The 18,347-nt window shown below is 55.1% G+C and overlaps 1 protein-coding gene across 20 annotated transcripts in view; it reads right to left on the bottom strand.

The window, feature by feature from the left end:
- IGSF9B (immunoglobulin superfamily member 9B) overlaps positions 1-18,347 on the bottom strand; it is a 69,784-nt gene that overhangs the window by 19,566 nt on the left and 31,871 nt on the right. For 5 of the 20 annotated variants that reach the window (XM_080366528.1, XM_080366526.1, XM_080366519.1 and 2 more), the window contains one exon: positions 9,318-9,843. In XM_080366528.1, the coding sequence (XP_080222654.1) occupies positions 9,495-9,843 (349 nt within the window). In that variant the 3' untranslated portion in view covers positions 9,318-9,494. Of the gene's footprint in view, positions 18,301-18,347 lie in introns of all 20 variants that reach the window. The other 15 variants (XR_013924007.1, XM_080366529.1, XM_080366524.1 and 12 more) reach the window with 12 other exon arrangements.

Raw genomic sequence — 18,347 nt, forward strand, 5'->3', positions numbered from 1 at the left:
TCCCCACGCGGGAAATGCAAAGGGACCAGAGCGCACACAGCCGTATGAAGGTCCTGCAGCACCCCCGGGGCCATGCGAGCATCCCCTGTCTGCTCTTGCCAGCCCCATGGCGGGTGAGGGGGAGAAAAAAAAAAAAAAAAAAAGGCTTTAAAGTGCATCTGGGAGGGCAGGGAGCAAGTGCCGGCATCTCCCACCAAGCCGAAAGCTCCCCGAGCAGAGACGGGCGCTTTCCCATGGAACTCTTCCCCCCGCTCCCAACAGCCAAGTGGGAAGAGCCTGGGATGCGGGGCAGGAAGCAAAGACACCCCGAAAAGCAAGCTCCCGTCAGATGCGCACGGCTGCGGTGGATGGAGGAAGCAGCGTTGCATGTACAAAAGAAAAACCTAAATAAAACCAAGGGAAGCAGGACGATGCTGTCGGCGCGGCCGCCCCTTCATCCCACGGCGCCCGGGGAGGAGCGGCTCTTTATGTGTCTGTTTGGCATCCAGAGGGTTAACGGTACTGTGGGAAGTGTGCTTTGTAAACGTTTATTTCTTTTTTTTTTTCCTGTTTTTTTTCTGTAAGTGATTCTAGGGGAGATGGGGAAAGGAGAAAGCTGCCTGCCCCCCAGCCCACCCCCAGCAATACCCCAAAGCCCCACCGGCTGGGGGGCAATGCAGCCCCCAACCCGGACACCAACTGGCAAGAAACCTCATCCCTTCTCTTTCTCCTCACATCCTTTTTTTTTTTTTTTTTTTTTTTTTTTTTTTAAACATATAAAATACTCACTTATGTATTTACCGCTAATAAATGCAAGTTAGTCCCATCAAACATGCTTTGCTTCGATATCAAGAATTGGTGCTGAACAAATCTTGGCTTGATATTAGAAACATCCCCCTCCCCCCCAACCCTCCCTCCTCCCCCCCCCCCGACGAAGAAGACAGAAATATCATGGAAAATACAGGTGACACCTACGGAGGACACGGTGCCGCTGCGAGGGGGCCAGCTCCCGGGCATTACATTCGTGCCTCAGCCCACCAGGGACGTGGCATGACAACGGTGGGGGACCCCTGCCCAGCCCCAGAGGGATGGAAGCACCCAGGGGCTGTGCTACCGTCCCCCACCTCGCTGCAGGGACATCTGAGCCCCAAAACCAGCATCTGGGTTCCCCACAGGGCCAAGGACTGCAGGACCCAGCCTGAGGGGAGCAGGAGCACCCCTCGCTAATGCCCAAAGGCAATCCTCAAATCCCACCGCAAGGAAGGCGGAGGGGATGGTTTGCCACTCCCAGGCATCACTAGGTACCAAAACTGGCTCTTCTTCCCCCGACTGCTTGTGGGGAAGGGGGCAAGGGGGGCCGGCGGGTCCGTACTGCTTTGCAGAAGAAGCCCCAAGCATCCCCGACCCCTTCCCTACCATGCCGGGGCTCGATGCGGTTTCACCCATGGGGGCAGGGAGAGCCCCGCATCCCACCGTGGTACCCAGCCGGGCACCGGCAGCCTCCACACCCCCACTAAAACCCTGACGGTCGGAGACCTTTTCCTTGCTGTAGAGGTATTGACGTGCCTACAGAGAAGGTGCCCCGCTCCGGCTGGGTGCGAGGACCCCACCGTGGCCACCCAGGTGGCTCCGCAGGGCTCCACAAGCCATAGGAGGGTTCCATAAACCCGAAGGATTTATGACGGTGGCGAGGACAAGTGGCCGATGGCACCCGGCGAGGTAGCAGCGTGGGGAGCCCGTCCCCGCAGCGTGTCCCCCCTGTTCCGTGCCACCCCCAGCCGGGTTGCAACCAGCCTTATCCTTCCCACTGAAAATAGCACCCTTGGAGTTGAAATTCATCTTATTTCTCTGAAAAAAAAAATAATAATAATAACCCCAAGCAAGACACAGCCCACAGCGGAACCACCACCACCTCGCCGCAGCACCGGGCAAGCCAGCAGCAAACGGGGCACCTGGGCTCCCCCCATCCCTGGGCTTTTCTCCCTTTTCCATTTTATTTATTTATTTTTTTCCCCGCTATTGAAACAGCAACACGACAGCAAACAGCAGCGATGCCGAGCCGGTGGTGGGACGGCAGCCAGAGCTGGCGGACACCCCCGGAGCCCTGCAAGCCCCCCAGCCTTGCCCAGCCCTCCTCTCCCTCGCCACCGTATTGCTCAAACAGCACTAGGCATGGATACAAAAATAAAACAGCTATGTGACTTAGATATATATAATTTTTTTTTTATATATATATTTGTATATATATTTTTGTCTATTTATAGGTGGATGGAGAAGCAGAGAAGCCGAAGCGCAATATAATGTAAAAATACTCGCTCTGCTCCCACTGTTCAGACTCTCCCCACCTCTGACAGCCTCTCTCATGCTGCACAGAAGTTTCTGACACCTATTACTAAGGAATTATTTTAAATATTTATTCTCCCCCCCTTCTAAAATAGAAAGTAAATATATATTTGTTTAATTTTATATACAATGCAGTTTCAATACACCAATATCATTTCTTTAGAGATACTGGGGCTCACTTCTCAAGTATTTTTATTTTTATTTTTTTTCAAATGTAAGTGCTGGGGGGGAGGGGGTGGACATCAGAGGAGCTTTCAGACCACAGGACTGCCTTGTCCCCCCGGGAAGATGGGCACCCCCACTTTGCAGCCCTCTTGGTCCCCTGTAACCTCAGGAGAACAAGAACAAAAGCCCCCCTGGGAGAGAAATTGTCATTTTGATGGTAAAGCAAAAATGTGAGCAAACTCTCCTCCCCAGGGGATGCCAGCCCCTCTGTACCACGTGTCCCACCCCACTGCAACCAGTATAAAAGTCCTTAGCTACCCACTACAGTGCATGCTTTCGACATCTGAACCCCCCTAAGCCTGGACCAGCCTGTCTGCCCCCCGCTTCTCTTGCCCACCCCCTCCCCAGGTACGGTCCTTCATCCATCCATGCACGTATCAAAAGACACCCAGAGCCCTGGGGATGGGGGATGCTCATCCGCACGTGTCCTGAGGTCACCCAGCGCCGCCGGGCAAGTCACCTACTGCCACACGAATGAGGAGGAACAGACAGCTTAGACGGCACAAACCTGCTGGGCCAAAACACATATAAATATGGAAAACCGGGAAAACACAGCACCGGGTGGCTCCCGCTCACCCCAGTCACCCACGGGAACAGGCTCCTGTCGCCAGCGCCGTTCCAGAAACTTCCATGCACCAGCCCTCGCCACGCAGGGATGTACAGACTGATGGAAATGAAGGTCATGGCTGAGTTTCTCCAGGCACCTGAGTGTCTCCAGCAGGTGACAGAGCTCAGCTGTCACCTCCAACAGGAACAACTCGTGCTCCCCAGCAAACACCGGGAGAGAGGAGTAAAGATACTCAGCAAAATTACAAATAAAACCCCAAACTAAGCCAAAGGGGGGAAATGGGAGTAAACAGCCTGTTTTCTTCGGGGGTTGCCCCATGCCCGGACAGCATGGGGATGGGCTCCTGGGGAGCGGCGGGCATCCAGCAAGGAATCTGGCCGCCCCCATGCCCAGCACCAGTACGCATTGCCAGTACCGGCTCTGGCGTCAACGGGGAATGAATCCCCTCTATGCTTCGGATCCTAAAAGTCCTGCTAATGAGGGTTAAAAAAAAAAAAAAAAAAAAGCACAACCCAAGGACGTTGTGAATAACATCTCGCCCCACCGAGGAGCCACTGCTGGGACCGGCTGGCACAGCCGGCGCCGTGTTCCTCAGCCCAAGGGACAAATTTAGCCGTATCCCTCTCATCCCTTCTGACTCATGCTTTTCTGGGAAGAACAGATGCAAAGCAAAATGCTTTCACATGAGTAACCGGAGAGCAGCATCTAGAGGGACTTCAAGGGAAGGGTTTCTGCGTGGAGGTGCTTTTTCTTTAACTGATCGCACCAGAGATGAGGCAACGTGACATCTCTTCCCCATGTCATGCCCCATCGGACACTCAAAGGAGAGGACCTGTCACTCCTGCTCCTCAATATCACAGCTCGGGGTGAGTCATAGACAATGAACAAAAAAAAAAAAAAGAGGGGATAATAAAAAAATAAGTGACCTGGTTGTGTGCAGCGGGGATGCAGCGCCTGTCGTGCCTGCCATGGGGCAGCTGTGCCTTTCCATTCCCCGATCCCCCCAGGCTCCAGCTGCTCCCAGCCCCCTGCCCGGCTTCATCCATCCCAACCCCCCCCTTCACCGCAGCTCTAAACACTCTCCCCTAGAGACAAACATAACCCCCAACATGCAAATCTACTGGACTTCTGCATACCTATCTATCTTTGTCCTACACTTCTCTATGTATTTATATCTCATATATACAGTGCGTTTTACTCCGGTTCCTTGAAAAGATTTCCTTCCACAAAAAGCATTGACTCGGGCAGCCTGGGGCCACAGCGAGCCCACGCGGGACATGTGGAAATCCCTAAAGCTGGCAGCCGGTCCAGCCTCACCGAAAAATACCCCCAGCCAAGAACTACAGCTGAAACCAACCCCAAACTCAGCAAACTCCCCAACCGACATCGCTGCCTGAGGCAGGAGGAGAAACCACAGCCCCAGGCAGATTTCATCCTAGCACAAACGGCAAGGTAGGAGCAGCGAGAAGTCTCAAATACGTGCGCTGTGCCCGGGTGCCACGAGACATGACAAAGCCCTGCCGAGCACAAACCCTGAGCCCTCACAGCCCTGCAGGTAGGTGCAGCAAAGCCGTTATTCTCTCTATATTCCCTTTATTTATTTATATATCCGAACACCATCACCTCCAGCCTTCCTCCAAAGCGGCTGGTCCTGAACCCGCTGACACGGAGACAAACCCCAGACCAACCGCCTGGAAGCCACCAGTGACCAAAACCAGCCTCCAAGTCGCAAGTGACCGACGCACAACAGCAGCGGCGAGCATCCCACCGCATCCCACCCTGGGAAAGCCATCGCCCGCTCGCACCAACGCTCCCCACCACCCCCAGGAGCCTGCAGGGACAGTTCCCTGCTTGGGGGGCACCCGGCGAGCCCACCAACTGTGCCAGTGTGTCCCAGCCCCGGTTCATACTGGTCTGTGGCACAGCTGGGAAGAGACCACGGGACCCTCCAGCTCCCCCCATCCTACAAAACCATCGCTCCAAGTGCCTGTGGGTGCAGTCAGTGGCTGGCACCGAAGCGGGGCCCCCAGGAGCCAGCCCTAAATGCTCCTCTCTCCCCACTTACACCAACTTGCATTTTCCTTCACGTCAACATTGCAAAACCAAAACATCAGTGGGTTTGCACAGCAAAGTCACCTTACAAATACGTGGCCGACTGCTCAGCAGCTGCAGCTGGGAAAGCAGGCAAAGCCTTTCCCTGCCCCGCCGCCTGCCTGCAAGGAGGCAGTACGGGGCTGATGGAGAGCGTGCGAGGCATGGCTCCCCACGACCACCCCCTCTCTCTGAGGGACCTCAGTGATGTGATGTCCCCGTACCTACCTCTCCACGTCCCCTCCCCTGGCTCGGGGCGGCTGACTCCTGTAACCCCCACAGTGGTGCGAAAGCGGCGCTGGAGCATCCCCACTGCAGCCACCTCACAGGCAGAGGCACCTGCAAGGACCACTCAAAGCTGGGATGGTGCCCGCTGCGCTGACACCTCAGGGGAGCCCAGGGACAAATATTCTTGTGATTCAGAGGCATTTTGTCACCATGGCCGGGGATTTGCCAAGGGACCTAATGAAACACATCACGCTCGCAATGCGCAAGGAGGAATCATACGCTTACTGATAAAGCAAGAGCCGTCTACCTCAGACAAGCTTACAAAATAAGAGAGTTTGGCCCAGGAAGATAAAAATCAAGATATATTTTGCAGCATGAAAGAAAAAAAAATAATAATGAAGCAGCAGCAGCAGCTGTGTTTGCAAACCACCAAAGCGAAACGAAGTTCAAACAGGGATGAAATGGGGGAAGCGTTTGGCATCGTCTGACACAGCTTCGATGTCCCAGGTCCGCGGGAGGAGAGAGGAGCGACCCCCTGAAGGGCATGGAAACCAGAGGGTTGGGAGAAGCGAGGAGGTTGCCAAAGCAAGAGGCGAGCCCGTCTGCCAAAGCACAGCCCGAGTCTATCAGAAGGTAACTCGGTCTAGCGGGGAAAGGAGTTAAGGATGGTTTTAGGGAAGAGCCGCTTCCATGAGGCGCCCGGGCGGGATTTCCCACTCCAGCAGCGTGGCAGGTACACGGCTGAAAGAGAGAGGGCTGCCGCTCCAGCCTCTAAAGGGCGAAGACCATGAAAAGCAGGGGGCCCAGCGGCTCAAAACACCTGCAAAAGGAAAACAACTCTCAAAAGACTGACCCAGCAAGCCAGCGCGCTCCGTCAACCTTCCCTGCACTCCGAGTCCTCTAGAGCTCCTTAAGATGGGACAGGGGCACAGTCCCGAGGTAGCGACCTCAAGAGCCTGAAGACAGCGCCTTGCCCATACAAACGGGCGTCGTAAATAGTTTGGAAAGCACTCAAACGAGAAAACAACCTTCTGTTAGAGAGGTTGAGGCAACGAGAGCGAAAGGAAGAGCAAGTCAGCCGTGGCACGGCCAGCACAAAGCCTCCACGCCCCCTCCCCAGCCGGGGCGTCCCCCAGCCCCAATTGTCACCTGTCCGTTGGGGCAGCCCGGCTCGCCACACCGCTGACGTTACCGGCGAGCTGAAGTGAGCCAGGCAGAGTTTTCCCCGCTGCCGAGCGGGCGAATGGCATTAAATCAATTCAGATCCGAGCAGATTCTAGGGAAATCCCTAAAACACACTCAAACAAAAGAAATTCGCAGTCATACTGTTAGCGAAGTTGAATTCTCACTTCGATAGTTGAGGTTCTTACATCAGGTCTCTCGTCACATACTCAATAAAAAGCCCTGGTGCAGGCTGGAAAGAGAGGGGCGCTTCTACAAGACACCCCCCCCCCCCCTTCCCGCGACAAACCTGCTCACGGTTTGAAGACCACCTACACGAAGTTGTTAAAGCTCGGAAATATCTCGTTCACGATTTAGAGGATTCATTGTCAAGTGGTTCAAACCAAAGTCAGGGCTTTGAGATTGGAAAAGACGCGGTGCTCTGCTTTTCGTGGTTGCAGGTTTCCAAGCATCCTGCTGGAAAAGGAAGCACGACCTCTAAAACCAGATGCTTCTGGGCAGAGGGATAAATGGGCTCCGACCTAAAAACTGCCCGGGAGCGTGGCGTGGTCGGGGTGCCGCATCCCGACCGGCCGGCTGAGAGCTCACGTCTTTCTCCAAACATCTAAGCCCTTTGAGGTTCAACCAGCAGCAAGAGCAATAACCAAGGCAAAGCAGAATTAAAGGCGAGATTACAGAGAATCTCTTGGCAATTCTACCTGGGAATAAACAAAAGTTTAGTATGCAAATGGAGAGCCTGGGGCAAAAAACATGCCTACAGGCTCTTCAATTCTCCTGACGCTTCTCCTACAGCCTGAATCCACTCAAAGCAAGAATATCCACGTGAAACACTCAGAATTTTATTCCCAGGCAGGCTGGAGGGTTTAGCACTTTACCGCAGAGGAAGAAGTGTGCAAACCTGGATGAAGTGGTTGATTTTACCACTTAAAAAAAAAAAGAAAAAGAAATCTCTAAATATTTTAAAGGTAGGAATCACTTGGTATTAGCACTCAGCATTTACATAGCACTTGCAGTCTGTATGTGACCAAGTGCTTGTCCAAAGTGCTCAAATATGACTTTATCCCCATTTTACAGATGGGAGAACTGAGGCACAGAGAGGTTGAGTGACTTGCCCAAGGCCACGCAGTCAGAGAGTGGAGGCAGAGCAGGAAAGCAAGCCCGGCTGTTCTCAGAGCAGGCTACACCTTTCCTGCTAAAAACCAACAACCACAAAAAAACCAACCAACCAAACAAACAAAAAAAAAAGGCCTATGCAATCCAGAAAACCACCGGCCGCTAAACCTACCCTAAGCATTTTGAAGAGGAAATACATTCTGGTGAAGAGTTAGAACAGCATTTACCGGGAGGGGAACAGCAGGTCTCCTCGGATGGGGCAAAGGGAGGGACACGACCCCGGCGGGTGTCACAGCCTACACGGCTGGGCTGGAGCAAGAGAAAGAAGGGGAAAACAGTGAAACCAGCAGCAACGCATTTTAAGGTGACACGAAACGCTGGGCTTAGCTTTGCACAGTCGCTCCGAGGAGCCATCCATCTCCATCCGCAGAGCTGGGGATTTTTCCAGCCCCTCTTGCCCGGGCTCAGCATCTGCCGACGGAGGCTTTGGGGACCACGCAGCCAAACCCCCTTTGCTCACACACCTGTGGCAGCATCTCCCCGTTTTGCAGTTACGAATAAAGATGACAAACGTTACCGTAGTAAGAAATCACATTACTACACAGCACTGAAGAACATTTGCCAGCGATATACGGAGCGTCAGGCAGAATTAATCAAAACCACCCTCAGCAAAGCTGACACACACCGTATCTGGGGGGAAAACGCCCTCAGATGAAAACAGTCCCGCACCTGCGTGCTCACACGGAGTTGAGCGCGCACTAGGTTCAAATGCATTTGCAAAGATTTCTCACATCTCGGACTGATTTGAAGGCTCGGGGTCTTTCTGGGTTTCCCTTTCAGAGATAGGTAAGGAAAGATGCCACGGATGGTTTTGTTGCTGTTATCTTCACATAAAAGGAGGCTGGGAAGGGGGACGCAGGGAGGTTTTCACAATTACAGCTTTCCTGGGATTATTTGGTCATGTTTTTATCATAATCAGATTCATGGGATTACCAGTTCCCGTCTGGGCTGTTAGTTTCTTGTCAATTAATTACACCCTGTGTCATTTAATTTCTTCCGGCGATTGAGGGCCAGCTGCTCAATTCCACACTTTCTCCCTACTCGCGTGCTACGGAAGCAGATGTTATCAGCTCCACCTATGCCTTTTAAGCCTAGAGATCTTTCCCGAAACCGAGGTGCAAAACGCCACCCTTCCCACCCCACCGAAGCCACCTGGGCTGGGGGCGGGGGGAGAAGCAGATCCAAGGAGCGTCCAGCCCCAGGCATCCTCCCCGTCCCCCCCAACCTGCCCCAGGGTCCCCCCCAGCTCATCCCCGCCACGAGCCGCCGAACCCCCCAGTGGAGGCAGCAGTGTGGGGGTGCCCCCCCCCTCTTCCCCGTAGCCTCCGTCCCCCGGCGGCACGATGTCGGCTCCCTCCACCCCCTCCTGTTTAACCTTCTCGAGCTGGCGCTAGGCTAAAGCAACGTGGCGTGCCCGCCGGTGTCGTCGTGGTCCACGCTGTTGAGAATGGCCGTCTGGTCTTCGGGGAGCTGCCGGTGGCAGAGGTCGTCCTTCAGCGCCGAGAGGCGGGCAAAGGGGTCCTGACGAGGGTGTCTCTTCTTCTTGCGGAGGCAGACAGCTTCGTCAGGCCACAGTACCTGAGAGCTGGGAAGTTGCTGAACCTGGGAGGCAGAGCCGTCTGCAGGGGGAGAGAAGGCAGATGGGGCCGCTTGGCGAGAAGGGAGAGCACTGCGCATCAGGGGAGGTCAAATTAACGCTCAAAAATCAAATCCGAAACAGATCACTAGAGATGGGAGAGGCACGCAAGGGGATAACTCCCTTTGGAGCAGGGGAGGGACAGCCATCCCTTCGGGGGGACAAGGGGCGAGGGCAGCATCCCGCCACGGGCTTGGAGACCCCCCCGGTGCTGAGGCTGGCAGGGACGTGCCCGAGCTCGGCCCACAGTGGGACAGAGGGGATGCTCTTGGGGACCACAGGGTCCTCACACTCACTGGGTTGTTTTCTGGATTTCGAGGAGCCCTTGGATGACTTTTTGGGCTTCTTTATCCGCTGGTATTTCAGTGCTTCGAGCCTCTCAGGTGCAGCAGCATCCTCGGACGGAGATGGACGTTTTCTAGGAAGGAAAAGCAGACAGGTGCCATCAGCGGCTCTCAGCCACACTTGGGACTCTGGACGTCCCCAGTGAGGGATTGGTCGACCCCAGCCAGCTCTGCCATGGAAAAGGAAAAGGTGAGAAACCCAGGGCCGAGGGATCGGGGCCAGCCAGGCATGCCGGAGCGCGGGGTGGAGGAAGCGAGGCGCCCGCACGTGCTGCTCTGCGGGGTCCCCGCCGTCCCCCTGCGCCTCCTCCACATCGCCGAGCAGTGCCACCGGTCCCGCCGGCCACGTCCAACGCCCACCCGGCAAGAGAGCCGCCGGCACCCCAGCTCACCTGCCTGCCATGCCAGCACCGCTAAACAAAAAAAGGACGGGGCAGATCCTATGTCCGATAAGGCTTTTCTGGGAAGTGGTGGGAAACCCCTTGGGATGGAAAGAGAGGAAGAGACAGGCAGAAGCGGCACAGCAGCATCGACACGGGCACCATGAGCCACCTAGGGTGGACAACACCGGCACCACAAGCACCAGGGAGGCAGGATCCTGCCCACCCTGCTCCCGCAGCCAAAAAAACCAGGGGCCACACGACAGACAGGGACACGAAGGGCACACGCCGACACAGCCGGGAGCAGTACCTCGTACCCAGGTCCCTGCTATAGGCGACAATAGAAACGCAACAGCACGGGAGCATCGACTCCGCTCACACCGAGCGGCTGGGAGCTGGGTTTTCCTGCCCTGTGGTACAGGACATTGAAATGAAAACACTGACAAGGTTCGATTGTGAGGGACAAGGAGGGGGTTTGCAAGGGGGTCTTTCCTGCAGGACAGCCAGCAGTTGTAAGCACTACTTTTCCAGCTTTAGCCCCTGAGTAACTCTTCTACAAGAATCAGCTCATGGTTAAGTGGTCTCCCCTTTGCAAAGGGATTTTTTTAGGTTTGTTTTTTTTTTTCTGTTTTCTTCACTGTACCTGTTTTTCCAATCCAAGGGCTGGAAAGCATGACTGCTGTAGGGAACAGAGGAAAACCTTTTCCTTAGGACAGCGGTCATCCAGCTCCAATCTATAACACATCACAGCATCCCCCCCTCTTGCTGCTTTCTCATTTCCTTCCCTCTCTCCATTTTACATTCACAACCCTCCAAGCTGCACCAACGCTTAATACCACAGAAGGCTGAGGCTGCAGGTAACGACCTGGGATCAAGGCAAGTCGCCATCGAGCAACCTGCATACGAGGCATCCCGAGGTGACAGGAGAAGCACTCACAAAGCACCTTTCATTGCAATAAAGCCAACGCTCGAAGCCAGGCTCCAGAGAGGATGGATTTAAACCAGCACACCTCTAACAGGCCTGTCCTACCCTTCAAAGGAGGAGATGACGCTCTTCTGCTCTCACAACTTGGTCACCAAAGGTCAGCGACCCAACCTTTTCAAAACAGCCACGGAGGGAACAGCGCTGATGGCAGCGCCTGCATCTTCAGACGTCTGTGACTGGGGCAGGGATCAGCCATGGGCTCCTCACAAGGCACCAGGATGGGCAGGCAGAGGAGCCACCTCGGCTGGCTGCAAGGAGGCAGCACCAGTGCATTCAGACCCCTGCTTTCACCCAAGAGCCGTGGATGAAGTCAGCCTGGTCTGTCAGTAAGCTGCAACCCCCCGAGCACTGCAAAACCGCCGAGGGTGCTGGCAGGAGCAGCAGTGAACGGGCGAGCACACGGGCACAGAGCCCCAGCATATCCACCGAGGGTCAGTTTGGAGCTTCTCCTCTCCCCTGGGTTTCAGGTGGAGCCTCACCGGCCCTGAAGACACGCCGCAGGCTTTCCCCTGCAAGTCCCCACGCCTGCCACCGCCGCGGAGCGCGGCATGACAGCAACGCTCCACTCTGCGATCCCAAGCGGCTGCTGGAGCAGCGATACTTCAGCTGGAGTGGCACAGGCGAAGAGCTCCCGAGGGATTCTTCCCCTTGGGAAGCAGAAAGGGATGTTTTTGAAGACGTCTGTGATTGCGAAGCTTCTCAGTTCTGCTAGCAGCGTTGGAGAGCACCATGAAAAGTGCAATGTGAATTGATGAAGCAGCTGGGGCACAGCAGATGCAACAGAAGCCCAAACACTGGGTATAGAAAAGCCCCTTTTCATGTTTCCCATCGCAACAGAGACATCAAGGCGTGGATGCTCCTGGAGAGGCTCTGTTCCAGCTCTCAGCAGAGCAGCACATCAGCTGAAGATGAAGCAACTCGTTAGACAAGCTGATAGTCCTGCTGGCTGGATCCAAGCGAGAGCTTTCCCCGTAGGAAAGATGACATCTACACACCCATACGGTCGCAGTGCTTAAACGCCTTCTTTCCCAGTACAACCAGCCTCTCATGAGAAATGTTGCGAGCGGCGGCTCCCAGTTCTGTTGGGGCACTGCCCACTGAGCTCCACCACCTCCACCACGCTGCACCCTGTGCACACAGCGGCTCAGAGAATGACCCCAGCGACCCAGAGGGGCCAGCCGCATGGCACCTCCCTGCAGTCATTCCCACTTGAAGGGTCAATAGCAGACTTTTCCCCATTTACATCCACCATTCTGCGATTTGTGCAGCAGTTACATCCATGCAGGTGCTTGGCTAACGGTGACCTCAGCTGCTCCAGCCCCAGTCCATCTCCCACAGAGCTCACGTGTGCCAAGCCCTGGACATCAGCAAGCTCTGTGATCCTGCCACCGTCCTGCCCGTCGGCATCTGCCTTCCACCGCCTGTTTCCACCACCCAGATGACTTCGCTAATATTATTAAAGTTCAACTTGTAGAAGGCTCTTACTCTTTCCATATTTTTTTTTTCTTCTAAGACGATGCTACTGTGGCACGTTGACAAAATTAGACAGATTTACACAAGGGATTATGAGGAAATTGCCTGAAGCTCATTTCCACGAGTTCTCCGTAATTGGACTTGTATTTATACACACATACATAAACAGCAAGCGCACTGAACCCATGTGTCACCATAAATACTGTCTGACCTCTGGCAAGGAAGAGATACAGAGGAGGATGAAACGATGCTACTCACCAGCCAAATTTTATCTGCTCTACCCACCCTTTATTTCTTCACAGGATTCCAATTCTTTCAAATTAATTTTCATTTTAAGCTCAGCCAAAAGCCTCTTCCTGCCCCCAGAGTTAGCATTTTGGGCAGCTGCCCGTACACGACAGAGAGCTTGAACACCAACAGACGAGAGGTTCAGGGAGGTGGGTGAACTTCTAGAGACTTCAGTGTAGAGCCAAGCAAAGGAGCTTCAAGAAGCGCACATGAATTCCTGACGCAAGCCTCCTGCAAGGTGCCACAAACACCCAGAGCAGTAGTTTTCCTCAAGTCTTCAAAGGACAACCCCTCTGAACGAGCAAGGCTCTGAGCTGCGCAGAGAGAGGTGTACTGGAAAGGATGCAAGGGTACTGGGGGACCTCAGAGAGTCCCAGGATAGGAGGTAAGCAGGAGGGGAGAAGAGCTACGCAACCCAACAGGCATCTCAGCTGCTCTTCTTCATACGTCTTTCCATGTACAAAGCAAAGATGTAAGGGAGAAGGCCCATGAGATCATCACTAACCTCTTCCCACCCAAAAGGGGGAATCCACATAAAGGAAAGGTCCAGGAGATTCAAGGGCACAATACACATCTTTCACCTCGTGGAGGTCTCAACACACATTCCCTGCCTCCTCCCCTCCTTGAGTCAAGCCACACTGACATCCAGGAATAGTTTGGACATGTCAGAGCATCCACTTGGACCAGTCAGAGCATCCACTTGGACCAGTCAGAGCATCCACTTGGACCAGTGCCCCCCATGTCTCAGCCACCGTGCCCTTCAGCCCTTCATCTTCCTCAGATGAAGAGCTCAATTTGCCTACACGAGGCTCCATCCCAGGCTCAAGTCCTGTGTGGTCCCATGAGATGTCCTCCAAGTTGGAATTCCCCCTCCGCTCTGAGACAGCGCTGGCTGCTGCCTCCATCCCGGCATGCCATCGCGCATCGCTTGAGATCCTTCGGCGCGAGAGGTGCTAGAGAAACACAGCGGTGACGGCCCCTTGCCCCAGAGCTGCTGCTGCTGCCAAGGCACCGTAACGAGGGAGGCAGGGGCTGGTCACAGCAGGAGCACACCAGAGAAAGGGGTCCCTTCTACAGGTCTGCAGACACCACAACTCATCTACACAACGGACTTCACCATGCTGACGAGAGAGGAGCGGTGCGGAGAGAGGGCGAGGGAAAAGGGGCCGGACTGGAGAGGAAGAGGGGGATACAGTCACGGGGAAGGGGAGGGGGAAAGAGGAAGAGAAATGAAAACCAGGAGTAAGAAAATATATAAGTAAATTAAAGAGACTGAAAAGAAAAAAATAATAATAATTAAGAAAGAAAAGAAAAACGCACTCAGACAAGCGGACTCACAACTTCTCCAAGCGGGAGGAGGCATGAAACACATGCAGAGGATCAGCACATGGACAGTCTTTAAAGGGGAACCTGTTTTCTTTCAAGCGGGGAGCGAGGGGTGCTCCTCCTCCCGCACGCCTGGCGCCGACATCCCTTCGTCACCCAACGCTACGCCGCAGCCAAGCCCCCGACCTCCCGGCATCGGCAACGCTGCCCCGGCAAGGGGGGGCCGGGGGGGCCGCGCAGGGCAGGCTGCGGTGCCGAGGGACAGGGGAGTTTGGTGCCTTGTCTGTGGTTTTTGGGTTTCCCTCTGTAGGGAGACGACAGCCTCCTCTTCCCCGTGAGGAAACGCATCGCTGCGCGCCGCATCCAAAGAGAAGGAGATGGGAAAACTGCTCGTGCCGGCTCAGGAACGGCACTGTTTATCCCTGCCCGTCGGTAAAAGCTCCCTGACCTTCAGCCAGCAAAAGCCACCGTGCTGCAACCGCCACCGAGCCCCGCAAACTGCCTCTCCCTCTCCTCCTCTCAGTTTTTATTACTGCAGCACAGAAATCTGGCTGGCCTAGTATAAAATCCCTGTGCTCTGCACGCGCTGACAATTTTATGACCCCGCATCATCAAGAAATTACTTGGCTGGGCTCTTTACAGGATTTCTCGCTTATTAAAGTGAGATTTATTCTTCTAGCTTCCCCTTTTTGGGGATGACGACTCTGGAGTCGCGTGGGCAACTCCCACCCCAAGCAGCATCTCTGAGTAGGGCGCACGGCTGCTCCTCAGCAAGCGTTCTGCTGGGCAACGTGATCCTGCTCCTGAAGTCCCCATCAGCCCCCGACGCCCAGCACCGGATCAGGAGCCAGCCAGGATCTGTGCAAGAGCCACACCGAACTCAGGTGTGAGCCTGGACTCGCCTCTGCTGTTCTAAAGCCACGTTCACTCGTGTCCCTGAACACTCCCAGAGCAGGGAAGCGCCACAGAAAAAGAATAAAGAGCCACATCCTCAGCGAGGCTTCCCTGTTTCTCCAGAAGTCCAGCACAGCCCAGACCTCCCCTAGGCTTGGTGCTAGCTTTGCTCCTCGTGAGACGCTTTGCTCCTCGTGGGACACCCTGCCCTGGGATCAGCAGGGAAAACCAGAAGGTGATGGCCAAGCACCCAAGAGCTTTGGAGGCTGCAAGGCTTGAACCGGAGGGGTTTTGCCATGCCAAGAGGATGGCTCCTCCATGGAGCACGCATCCTGCACCTGCTCCCAGCACCGGGACCCAACACTCCTTCCTCACCTCTCCTGCTCTCCCCACCCCAGAACAACCCTCCAGGTCAGGTGGAGGAATTCGCTTTCTCCTGGAAATATCCACCTGGTTTCTCTAGGCATCCTATCCCTCTCTCGTGAGGCTTTTTTCCAGTCCAGCAAGGCTCCTCGGGCTGCTAGGAAAGCATCAGCCAGGACTTCGACTCTTCCCATCCAAGGCAGCAAAGCTTCAGTTTTTGTAAGACCTGTCCTAAGGAAGCTTGGGCATGGCCAGGCCCTGGAACAGTCGCATCTGCAATCCCACCTCTCCCTTCATAACCAGCCTGGCTGACATTCCCTGGGGTTGGGAACGATTTATCCCGTTAGGCTTTAGCAGTTTTAGTGAGATTCTCTGCTTCTAAGGTCCGAAAACCATCTCCCGATGACCTCACCTCAGCTCTAGGGGTGCCTATGGCTCCATCTAGGAAACCAGCCCCGTGAAGGCAGTTCAACAGGTATTTTCTTGGGAGACTCTTCCAAGATCTGCTTAGGGCTGTTTAATTACAGCTGGGTCAGAAGAAGTCTTAAAAGATTTCTCCAAGGAGTATTTCAGAGGCGGGGCGGCACGGTTTGCTATGACTACACTTGTAATGGGAATGATAAAACATCTCACCGGCAGCCTGGAACCGTGGTTACGCTGCCGCCAGCCATGGCATCCCACCCTGAGAGACAGACTTCTCCTGTTTTCCGTGACTGAGGAGAGTTGGGAAAAAGAAAACAGATCCAGGCACTGATGGGAACAAAATTCTCCACGGCCCGGACTGCAATCGGGGACTGACTTTCAGAGCCCCACTCCAAGCTGGTCGCTCCAGATGTGGCTGTTCTACCTGGCTCCAGGAGGTGGCCACGAGCTCCTCCTGGTTCAGATCATCTGGGACAACCCCACCTCCACACATACCTCCCTAACACCACGCAAGCCCTGCCAGGGCCGAGGCTGCCACGTGTCACCGTCCCCCCAGGGAAGGGTGGCCACGGGGAGACCGCAGCTTGGCTCTTCCCAAATCCCAACGCGAAGGCACGGCTGCCACCACCGGGCTTCTCCAGCCCCACCGCCTCCCCGAAGGCAAGGGAGCAGCGGCGTGCTGCTGGGAGGGGAAACCCAAAAGCCACAGAGACTGTGCGTCCAGAGGTGTTTCCTAGTGTTTTCGGATTCCTTATTCCCCTTTAAAGGAAGAGATGGTATTGGAAAAGCCCCTTCCATGTCCCCTCTCATGCCCCGCTCCCGGCCACCCTCCACAGCGCCCACACCATCCTTTCGGACATGGATCACCCTTACCTATTGAGCTGAGGAGAAGCTTGTCTCGACAACACTGCCCAGATAGCTGAGATTAATCAAAAACAAAGCAGTTATCAACACCCGCAAGGAGCCGAGCTCCGCAACACATCAGCACGTCAACAACTCCAAAGGAAAAAGGAGGGAAAGAAACCAAACCAAAACACAAACGAAACGAGGCTGGAGAAGAAAGGGGGAAAGAAACAGAAGAGAAAGGAAAAGAAGAAACGAAAACAATAATCAACAAAGCAAATGGAGACACTGCGTAAAAGCACGGACAACAGTGCTGCTCTAACACAAATCTCTCCTGGAGCTGGGTCTCCTCGGGGTGCCCCAGCTAGGAGACATGGACCTACGTCTACGTGCTTAATTGCCTCGCTCCGTAGCTGTGTTTTCCAGAGGCACACACACGTCCTTTCAGGCTCATCCAGCTCCTCTCCCTCCCCATCCTCTCCCCTGAGCCCTCCTTCCTTGCCCCTGCGCACCCCAGCCGTGCCGTGCCGGAGGGGTTTTCTATGGCCATAACGCTTCCAGGTACCAGAGGGAGGGAGTGAAATGCGGAGGGCACTGCGGGGTGAAACGCTGCCTCCCCCCTCCCCGAAACACACGCCTCTTCTCCGTACGCCTCCGACCGCGCCGGCTCCGCGGGGCCGGGAGCCCTGGCCCCCCGACTCCTCTCTGCCGCAAGCCGGAGAGGGGGGGTTCGACCCCGCCAGACAACAAGCCGAAATGAAGCGAGACGAAAGGATGGGACGAAAGCACGGCTACGGGGTCTGAGGTGCTGTGAAAGACTGAGAGAAAGAGGAGAAATACAGAGAGAGAGAGAGAGAGAGAGAAGGAAAGAAAGAAAGAAAGAAAGAGGAAGAGAAAGAAAGAGAGACGCTTTTTGCCTGGAGCAACCCTGGTACCTGGAAAACCAGCCGCTACTGTCTAGTGCAGCCACATCCCTCTTTAGGGCAGGATCTGAGCGTGCCGGCAGCCTCCCGATCTCCGCTGGGGTTAGTTTATTTTTATTTTTCCTCCTCTCCTGACATGCTGCTGGTGTGGCTAAGTCCTTGATCTCTCCCTGCCCGCGTCCTGGGGCTGCAGCATCCCTTTTGCAGGTGGGGCGGTGACCATGATAGCTGTTTCTGTCATGCATTAAAGCTCTCTAGACTCCGCGGGAAGGAAGAGGAGGAAGACAGAGGCGCGGCGGCGGCGGCCCTAACGTTCGAAGAAAGCCAAGAGCCAGCAGCTAGAAGAGGAAACAACTGCCAGTGACACCAGGACACTTACCTACGCGAGCCGGGAGCCAGGCCTTTGCACGCCTGGTAGACGGCCCATAGCCCGAGTCACGGCGCTCTCAGGCTCCCAAGGGAGCAGCCGGGGAGGAGGCAAGCGTGCCGCCGGCACCGGGATGATCGCCTGCCTAAAACCCAGCTCTCCAGGGCAGCGGCCATGCAACCCGCGCCCGCGGCACCAGCCTCTTCCTAGCAAAGCCCGCGGGATTCCGTCTCCAAAAGGGATGCTGCAGCGTGCCCAGAGAGACCCTAAGAGTTGGGATGGCGATGGCGGGGAGGGAGTCAGAGGGAGCAGG

This window comes from Falco punctatus, assembly GCF_963210335.1.
Source record: "Falco punctatus genome assembly, chromosome: 16".
NCBI classification, from domain to species: domain Eukaryota; kingdom Metazoa; phylum Chordata; class Aves; order Falconiformes; family Falconidae; genus Falco; species Falco punctatus.